The following is a 10378-nucleotide window of genomic DNA, read 5'->3' as shown; positions in this document are numbered from 1 at the left end:
GCTCAAGCAGCTTGCCCCCTGTTTGTTTCTGCCCTCCTTGCCTGCCCCCCAGCTTGATTTCCCAGCCTCCTTCCCTCTCTGCTCCCCCTCCTACCCTCTTTCACTCCCTCCTCAGTCTCTGTCTCTCCCTGTTAAATGGGGGGAAAGAGATCTTATTTTAGGATTGTGGAAATATGGTACATTTTTTTTTTTTAAAGTAGTTTTCAGATTACATTGAAGTTGCTACTATGGTTAGTTTAAACAGCTCAGAGAAAAATCTTCGAATTGGTTAGAAAGAGAACAATTCAATAGTATCAATATTAAATATGAAGTCTTACTTGCTAAGTGTGCCTTAGACTAAACGGGTGTTTTAATGATACTGTCAAGGAGGCCTATTATTTTAAAGGAATTGCTTTGCTTTCTGTAACTAATGATGTGATTCCTTTTCAGGTAGAGGCAGGCTTGACAAATGGTGACATGCTTAATTCTTGGTTTCATGTTTTTGCAAGAGAGTTAATAGAAATGCTGTGTTGTTACAATGCTATAGGATATTAGATTATTATAATAATGTCAGACTTGGTACCCAATAATTACCCTTTACTAGTATACTTACATTAAATATTGTATACTTAAAAGAAAAGAATAATCCTGTTAAGAACATTATAAAGAATTTTGCTTATAATTTCCACTACTAATGGTACTTAACATATACTTCAAAATTGAATGCAGTCAAATGAGTATGATTATTTAATACCATTTTATTTGCATTTTCTGTCTAATTCTGTGGAATTCAGTCCTTATAATCCAGAAAACATCACAAGAGTGTTACCCAGGGTGCTAATATCACAGCGTTCCCTTTAAAATTTGTCTTTACTAGCTGTTCTATTTTCTGCAGAAGGTCTTTTACTTTTAAATGCTGGAGATGAATTAGGAATATCTTTTTGATGAGGTGTCTTTTAGAATGGAAGCGTGGCTCTTAATGTATATTTAATTCCGTTTTTGGAGATCCCGTAAAACTTACTGTTTCAAATACAGCTATTTTAAACTTAGCATCTGCAACCTAAATCCATGTTCTTAGAAATACCTTCTTAAAATGGGAATATAAACAAAGTGACTCAACCTTTATATATAGATTTGGTATGACATTAGCAACTGCTGTCTTCCTGTTGCACATAGCCTAAACAATGTTTTACCCCGAAACCCACCTAGTATCAACATACTGTGTGCATTAGCTCTCTCCTTTCACCTGAGATTGTTCTTAGATGGCTACCTGACTTACGCTTTCATCTTCAGATGACATTATGAGGGAGTATCCCTAGATCTGCAGAAAAGATTTTGAGACAATAAATAGGGATAAAAATGAAGTAGATGGGATGGGGCTCAGCTAAAGCTTATCTTCTGATTTCACTAAAAGTTTTCAAACCCTTTGAGCAATCAGGATCAAATCATAGGTTCATAACATCTTCCCTCTCTTCTTTCATCAGTTCATTTTAAAGCCATTTGTTTAACTGAGCTTCAGTCAGTGACAGGGTCTGCTAGTGTAAAGAGGTTAATTAAAAATATATACTTTTCACTATTTCAAAAAATGAAATATTCCACCCAGCCAATCTTTAATGAGGCATAAGTCAGTGGGTATGACTACTTTGTCATAAAAGTAGTTCAAAAGTAGTTTAAAAATAGTGCATACTTTACAGCCACCAGATGCGTTCAATAACTTAAAAAGCTATGAGAATAAAGTATTAGATTTCTTTATTGGTTACCTTTGTGTGAATTGTCTGAAGTCATAGACTTTACTTTTCAATGCAACCCCAAACCACTTTCCTTCATATACTATAGGATCAAATACTATAGTTATGTGATGTGGGGGAGGAAGAATAAGTTAATCCTCTTCACATAGCAGGATAAAGCCGCTTTTATTTAATTGCATCTCCCTTTACACTGTGTGTTGCTTTGAAAAGCATAAGTTTCCTGAGGCAAATAACATACCATGGTTTCTGTAAACCAGACATGACTTCTTTTGTTTTGTTTTTTTTGCCTCCCTCAGAAGCATTAGTTGCTGCCTGCAGCCAAATTTGGGGTTTTAGACTGGGTTCTGTCTATGTTTCTTCTGGGACTGAAACCTAGAGCTTCCTAGATATGGGAGGGGTGGGGTCTTGCTTCTCTGCTTAAGAGTCGGACAGTTTGTTATATTTAGGATCAGGAAGGAGTTTTACCCTATGGTCAGATTGGTATGGACTGTGGATAGGGATAATCCTTCCTCACGCAGGGGGTTGGACTAGATGAAGAAGGTACTGGGTGATGTGGGGCTCTGCAAGACATGCTAGGAAATCTGGTCGTCACACTAGACAACAAAGCTAATCTATTTAACAACTTCTTTGTCTCCATTATCCTGAGCAGGGACCAGATCAGCCCTCCCACCGGGACCCCCTCAGGCCCCAGGGGAGGCACACCTAGGCCAAGGGTCATTGAGGATCTAGTCAGTGAACTTCTGGAGGGACTGGATGTATTTAAAACAGCTGGTCCAGATGATCTCCACCCCAGAGTGCTGAGAGAATTAACTGAGGTCATTGTGGGACCCCTGGCTCGGCTTTACGAGCACGTGTAGTGCTCTGATGTGGTGCCAGAGGACTGGAAGAGGGCCAACGTGGTTCCCATCTTCAAAGAATGGAGGAAGGAGGGCCCAGGGAACTATAGGCCAGTTAGTCTTACCTTGATCCTGGATAAGCTTTTTGAGAGAATTATCTTGGCGCATGTCCATGAGGGGCCAGCGGGGGAGATTATGCTTAGGGGCAACTGACATGGGTTCATTAGAGGCAGGTCCTGTCAGACCAACCTGGTGGTCTTCTATGACAAGGTCACAAAATCCTTAGATGCAGGGGTAGCAGTAAGCTTAGTCTTTCTGGACTTTTGGAAGGCCTTCGACACTGTCTCTCATCCCATTCTCATAAAAAACCTGGGGGACTGTGGTGTTGACACCTACACAGTCAATTGGGTTGCTAACTGGCTGGAGGGCTGAACCCAGAGAGTGGTGGTGGATGGATCATTTTTGACATGGAGGGATATGGGCAGTGGCATCCCCCAGGGTTCAGTCCTTGGGCCCACGCTGTTCAACATCTTCATCAGTGACTTAGACAAGGGTGTAAAAAGCATCCTGTTCAAATTTGCTGATGACACTAAGATGTGGGGGGATGTGGGCATGCTAGACGGGAGGAATAGGCTGCAATCAGACCTAGACAGGTTACAGGGGTGGGCGGATGAGAACAGAATGGGTTTCAACACTGACAAGTCCAAGGTGATGCACTTGGGGAGGAAGAACCAGCAGCATACCTACAGGCTGGGGAACTCCCTTCTCATCGGTACAGAGGCAGAAAAGGATCTTGGAGTCGTCATTGATGCCATGGTGAACATGGGCCGGCAGTGTGGGAATGCAGTCAGGAAGGCCAACCATACCTTGTCATGCAACCACAGATGCATCTCAAGCAGGTACAAGGAGGTGATCCTCCCCCTCTATGCAACACTGGTCAGGCTGCAGCTGGAGTACTGCGTCTAGTCCTGGATGCCATGCTTCAAGAGGGATGTGGACAACATGGAGAGGGTCCAGAGGAGGGCCACTCGCATGATCAGGGGGCAGCAGGGCAGACCCTATGAGGAGAGGCTACGGGACCTGAACCTGTTCAGCCTCCATAAGAGAAGGCTGAGGGGGGATCTAGTGGTCTGTTACAAAATTGTCAGAGGGGACCAGCAGGCTTTGGGGGAGTCCCTGTTCCCCCGAGCACTACCAGGAATGACTAGAAATAATGGTCACAAGCTGGCAGAAGCTAGATTCAGACTAAACATCAGGAGGCGCTACTTCACTATCAGGGTGGCTAGGATCTGGAACAAACTTCCAAGAGAAGTGGTGCTGGCTCCTACCCTGGGGGATCTTTAAGAGGAGGCTAGATGTACACCTTGCTGGGGTCATTTGACCCCAGTATTTTTTCCTGCCAAGGCAGGGGGTCGGACGTAATAATCTGCTCAGGTCCCTTCTGACCCTACAAACTATGAAACCTTTGAGGGTCCCTTTCAGTTCTGCTTTTCTGTGATTCTAAGAGTCCACTACCACCCAATGATCTTGAAGAGGGTGTCTGTGCGTGCAGACATGCGCATGTGCGCATCCCTGTGTGTAGGTATTGAAGCTGTAGACGGACAGTCCAGTATGTATATGGAGACTAATGGAGTTTTGGAAGTGAGCTTTCTACTCTCAGGCATCAATGCACCTCCGCAACAAATATAATTGAGAAGCAAAAAAATTCAGTAGGCAGAGCTGTGTTCAATGCAAATAAAGACTGATCCATACCTAAAGATCGATATGGTTCTATGCAACTTATTTTCTACTTGATAAATTGTGAATTGGTTTTCCATTATGCAAAAGCTACTGTAAAATCATAATTGCATAATCCCTCTAGGTATTATCATGGTCCATATTGACATTATGTAGTTGTGATATCTTTAATGTATTAATACATTGCATAGATGTACAATAAATCTCTGCAACTAGGCTTGTAACTGTTTTTAGCAAAAATACCTAAGTGTGCAAATTGACTTTTTTCTAAATTAGATAATGAGCTCTCTTGTGGTAATCTTTGTTTTAGTATCGGAAGTGTTTGGTCCATTATTATAGGCTAGTGATCTATGTTTGCCTTTATTTTTAAAGGAAAACCATTTATAAATTTGACATATTACCCTTTGTCTTTGGAAACATAAAATGAACTGAAGCAAATTAGGCATAACCAAATTCCTTTGCTTAGACTTCAGCTATCATGGTTTAGTCTGAAAGATTTTTTGTGACTGAATTAAAAACCAGTTGAAAATCATAATTTAATGGCAATGCTAACGGTTTTTAATTATATAGATATGCTACTGTTAAAATAAGGATGAACATCCAAAGTATACCACAGTGTTAACTGCAAACTTACAGTGCTTTTTTCCCTCCTCTAGTTTCTCTGCTTGAAGAATATAAGGACCTTCCTTTCAGCATGCTGTGAGATATTTGGGATGAAGAAAAGTGAACTTTTTGAAGCATTTGATTTATTTGATGTGCGAGACTTTGGAAAGGTAATCTTCCTTTAAGTTACTTTCTAACTAGCACGTATGTCCTGATGTTTGAGGCGCAAAGGCACCCTTATAGACAGTTGTGACCAAATGAAGGGGCTTCAGTAGAAGAAGATAGGGACTAGAAGAACACCAAGAATAGATGGTTAATGTATAGGACGTGAGAGTTGGGAGGTGGAAGAACAAAAACTTGATTCAAGAAAGGGACAGGGTAGAGAATGGGTGGTCATGGATAGAAAGGAGAGGAGGCAAATGGGGGATATGGAAAACTTAGTGTGGTTGAGTGGGTGGAAAAGGGATGCTAGAGGTTGCAGGCCTGTCTAGTTTGGAAATGTGGGCATTTCTCACAACGAAGTGCCATGATCCAGCTTTCTGGCTTGGATCCCAGAAGCAGTATAGCTATGTTAGCATGCCAATGCAGCTATACAGCTTTGGGTATGGAGTCTGAATTGTTCAGAGCTAACTTGCACCTTGTAAACAAACCATACTTGATACCTTTCTTTTGTTTTAAATAATTTTAAGATTTAAATCCCTCAACTCCCATCTTGTTAACTAGTGAGAAGTTTTCTAAGTGCCATGTTTTTTACTGCTGTGAAACTGAGATGCAAATATTGGTTGGTTATTGTTTACTTTTAAATGATAAACACCTGCATACTGTCGTCTGTAAACCTATGATTAGTTACTCTGTGTGCAACAGCTGACTTGTTCTAGGGCATTGTTCACAGCCTCCTACATACTTGTCTAAGCTTTGTCATTTCTAGCATTTATTCAGCATATTTTTGGTTTCCCCTTTGAGTCACAGTGCAACATTCTCCTATATCGTTAGAAAAGAGCCTAAAATTATCTGAATTATCATGCTAGTAGTATTATATTGTCATGCCAGTAGTATTAAAAGTATTCCAAACTCAAAAAAAAAAAAAAAGTCTCAAATATAAGTTCATGTCTAACATCTGGAGAGACCCTATTTCCATTAACTACGCATATGCTGCACTCTCCAGAATCAGTCCACATCTTACTTGTGTTAAGGCCCCTTTACTCAGACAAAATGATGTAAAAGGACCGTAGTGTAAATGACAAATAGGCTGCCTGATCTTGATGGCTAAATATTTTAGTAGATATTGTTTATCATAATACCCAACTACGTTTGATTTCTTGTGCGGTTTTCAAATCCTATATGTATAAAGATTGACAAAACAAGAAATTTTATCTGTCCCTTAATTCTTTTGTGATTTTTTTTTTCCATACTGAAATAATTAAGAAATGATGCTGTATTCAATGTTTTCTTTCCTCTTAGAACTTTGTCATTATTTATCATAATGATCAACACATGCTAGGAATACAGCTTAGAAACACAGCACATAATGTGATTTTGTGTCTCTGCTAATTTTGCCCATATCAGTGTCAAGGTGCCTGAAAAATCAGTAATTCCTTTTGTGTATGCATGTAAACATAGTTTCCCTGATCTTGATCTGTTTCTTAGGGTTTGAGTCAGTTCTGCCTGTTACCCAAACATTTTCCAAGAAAGGTAAGATTGCAGTGACAAATTTGAAAGACAGATGCAGGTGGGATTTCTTAATGAAACCAACTCTGAACAATAACAGCTGTTTGTGCAGAGAGAATGCTGCTAAGTTGAATTATTAAGTTGGTGCAGCCATTGCAATGTCTATGTATGCTGGGCATCCTTTCAACTGTAAAATCACTCTGCAGTTTATCTGTCTCCACTGCATGCTTGAATGAAAACTTGGCATACATGACTGGAAGTTGCTGTCTGCTCTCTCTATTGGTGGATAAGGTTGACTGGTGTTTTAACTAAGCTCAGTAAATGCTTGGGGACATAATCAGTGCCCTGAAGCAGATGGTGAATTTGAGACTATTATGAAAGTGAAGTGCTAGAAAAAAATCACATATAGAGAAGTGTCATTGCTCTGAAATGTTGAAGTTGACAGTTGATCAGCTTAGTGACACCACATTCACACAACTATGTAAGGGATGGCATAGTAGTATGGGGTTTCAACTCCAAGTTAAAACTAACAAAACATGTTTATTGTTTTGAAAATGTCTCTGGTGGTTAGTTGCAAGGAGAAGGAAAGTCATCCATCTAGTTTGCTTTCTAAGAAGAATAATTTGAATACGTTCCCAATCCTGTTGTTTTTACTTTCACGGACTCTTGGTGAATTCGCTGGCCGTTAAGCATGTCCTAAGGACTGCAAGATTAAAGCTGCTGAATTTTTCTCTTACCCTTTTAACAAAGGCATTCAGTTATGTTTAAGAGCCATGCCATTAATTATTCTCTCTGCACATGTACATAGTATTAGTTGATGCTGAAGTGAACTATGAGCAGGAAGAGAGAGGAGGATGGCAGGGATATTACTATACTGGATTAAACAGGATCCTTTGCAATATAGATATTTTCTAGACTTCTGGGTAGAGGGATTAACTATTGGAATTGGAAGAATTTCTGAGATACAAAATTGGCCAGCTACTTTTAAGGGGGCAAATTTAGATGTGCTCTTTGTTTACACAGTGCCACATAACCTAACATATTTAGATGATTGAAACGACATAGAGTCACAGAAGGGTTCCATTTTTTCAGCCTGAATTTCCAGATTACTGAATTTGTAAACTTACTGTAATAGAATACAGTATGCTTTTAACTGTAGGTTTCCATGGCCAGAGATGTAACTACTCAGTGTGCCGCCAGTAGTGACAGAGCAGAGCAGTGGCAGGAGGTTTGCTGCTGTGAGGTGGTGGAGTTGTCATATCTTTTTTTTGCCACTGCTGTGTGTTGAGCAGCCATTTAAATGATGGTTTTTGGTTTGTTTTTTTTTAAAAAAAGGTGACATCTCCCCTTCACAGAAACTAGTCTCTAGCTGCTGCTCCTACCCCATACACCATTGCTGCTACTCTGCTTTCCCTGGAGCTGGACATCCAGCTGCTAGAGGGAAGATGCAGGGGGGAGGGAGAAAGGAAAGATATAGGAAGGCGAGGTGCCCCCAGCTCCATTTCAGTGTCCCCTGCTAAGGCAGCATCTGGGGCTTATCCTGTTCCTCACCCTTTGTTATGCTACTTTCCATGACTGCACATTTAAGCAAACAGGTTATTTAGGAGAAAACATGTCTGATGTAAATTAATAGTCCAGTTTAAAGAAAAAGGGGAAAAAGGAAGAAGACCTGGTAATTAAAATACTCTCAAAATTTGAAGTACTCCAAGAATTTTCAGTTATGCCCTTCTCCCATTTTTTTTGGATTGTGGGGGGGATATGACTTTTTTTTAAAAGAGTGGTTTATTCTGGTAGCTTTGATTTTTGTCATTCTGTGTGTTTCAAGGCTTCCCCCTTCTTAATTTAGAGTAGGCAAAATGCAGCCTGGGGGCCGGATGCGGCTCTCCAGGCCGTTCTATCTGGCCCACAGGGCCCTTAAAAAATTTAGAAAATTAATATTCGTCTGCCCTGGGCTGCCTGTCATGCAGCCCTTGATGGCTTGCCAAAACTCAGTAAGCGGCCCTCTGCCCAAAATAATTGCCCGCCCCTGATTTAGGGAGCGGCAGTGCAACTCACAGGTGGCAGATAGTAGGTGTAGCTCTGTGCTGCTTATGCATTCTATTCCCCACCTAGCTATAAACTTCAACAGCAGATGTAGCTCTGTGAGGAACAGATTGTATCCAGTCCTATATTTGTATCAGGTTGTAATTACAGTCGCCTTTTAAAAACCATTTGGTGCTTTTTAACACTCTGGTGCAACATTTGTTACAAACTGTTAGGTTTGACAATGAAACAAACATTTGTAACTGGGGGTAAGCCAGATAGTCTTTTCTCATTTTGGTATAGGAGGTTTGGAAGTTTGACTTGAACTTTTAATTTATGTTCTGCTTTGAAGGGGCACTGAAAGGACACTAGCTGTGGGGGGTTATTACTCTCCAAGAACAAAGAGGGAGTAAAGTTTGTTTGGAAAAAATGGGTGATGAGGAGCCAATATGCACACTAGAAAAAGACTGATAAAGAAACAGACTGATTGACACATTTTAGTGCAAATTGCTATATACTCTGCTTTCAGACTTGGGGAGTGTTGTGGGGGGGAGGAGCAGTGCTTTACTTTCAGTTTTGCATGCCTCTGCATTGAGTGCAGTGCATGCACAGAAGAGGCATTGCATTATTTGACCTGGCTTGCCCAACGTCTATATAGATTGCGCACTTCAGCAGGGCTTTTTCATGCTTTTATGTAATAGCTGATTGAATCAACTGTTACATAAAAGCATAAACATCCCTGCTGAAGTGCCTGATCTATACAGACACTGGGTGAGCCAGGTCAAATTAATGCGATGCCTCTTCTGTGGATGTGCTGCTCTTGGTGCAGGGGAACGCCAAGCTGGAAGTAGAACACTGTTTGTTTTTCTTTTCCTCATGTCTGTAAGCAGCAGAATTTAATAGGGAAGAAATATCTTCTACTTCAAATGAGTAGCACGGATTTTCCATCTGTCGTATCTCTCTCTGTCTGTCTTAACTGAACTTGCCTAGGGAGGGGAAAGACTTAAATTACGGGGGGGGGAGAAAGGATTTTTGAACTAGCTCTACAAAATTCATTTGTCAAACCTGGAATTCAATGCTACTCTTCCATTTCCACTCACAGCCCCTTTTCTTCTAGCAGATTTCAGTGCCATTGTCTTAACTTGTTGATACAGCATGATCCCCACTCCCACACATGCACACAGTGGTGTCAGGTTGTGTTTTCATTGTGACTTCCATCTCTCAGACTCATTTTTTGCCAACACAGAACAGTTGGATTTTTCTTCTCCACCTGTGTACCAGAATCAATAACTAATATTAATACTTGTGTCTTTGGTTGTGCCAGAATTTTAAGTCTCCATGTGTAGATCTAGAATTTTGCAAAAGAAGCGCAGAGGGTAATGTGCATCATTACTAAGAACCAGCTTAATTTGCAATTTCGCGGATTTCATGGAAACTGCAAAATCTGTGGCTATCCATTGATTCCCTCAGCACTGTCTGGCTAGAAATGCTGCTACCACTGCCAGGCAGTGGGTTTTCAATTTTGGGTGAAGCAGAAATCAAAGAGGGAGATGCAAGTATACCAGTGGACACCCCGGGATCTACCCCTGAAAGTCCAGTAGCAGCCTTTTCTGTGTCTTGTTTCACAGTGATTGCAGCTGTCCTGCTTTTCCAAAGCAGATTCCAAACTGTTGTAGGATTCATTGGAAAAAGGATGTTTTTTACTACAGACATGTGAATGTGAAGGGCTGATTAAAGGCTCATTGAAGTCAATAGAAAGATTCTGTCTCCAGTAGGGTATGGGGT

General features: G+C 40.8%; 1 protein-coding gene across 1 annotated transcript in view; it reads left to right on the top strand.

The window, feature by feature from the left end:
• Nucleotides 1-4958: 4958 nt before the first annotated feature.
• VAV3 (vav guanine nucleotide exchange factor 3) overlaps nt 4959-10378 on the top strand; it is a 220281-nt gene continuing 214861 nt past the window's right edge. The window contains exon 1 of the mRNA XM_019530656.1: nt 4959-5073. Coding sequence (XP_019386201.1) covers nt 5014-5073 — 60 coding nt within the window. The 5' untranslated portion in view covers nt 4959-5013. The remainder of the gene's footprint in view (nt 5074-10378) is intronic.

Source organism: Crocodylus porosus, unplaced genomic scaffold (genome assembly GCF_001723895.1).
Source record: "Crocodylus porosus isolate Cpor-Errol unplaced genomic scaffold, CroPor_comp1, whole genome shotgun sequence".
In the NCBI taxonomy this organism is placed as follows: Eukaryota; Metazoa; Chordata; order Crocodylia; family Crocodylidae; genus Crocodylus; species Crocodylus porosus.
This window is presented reverse-complemented; position numbering and strand designations above follow the sequence as displayed.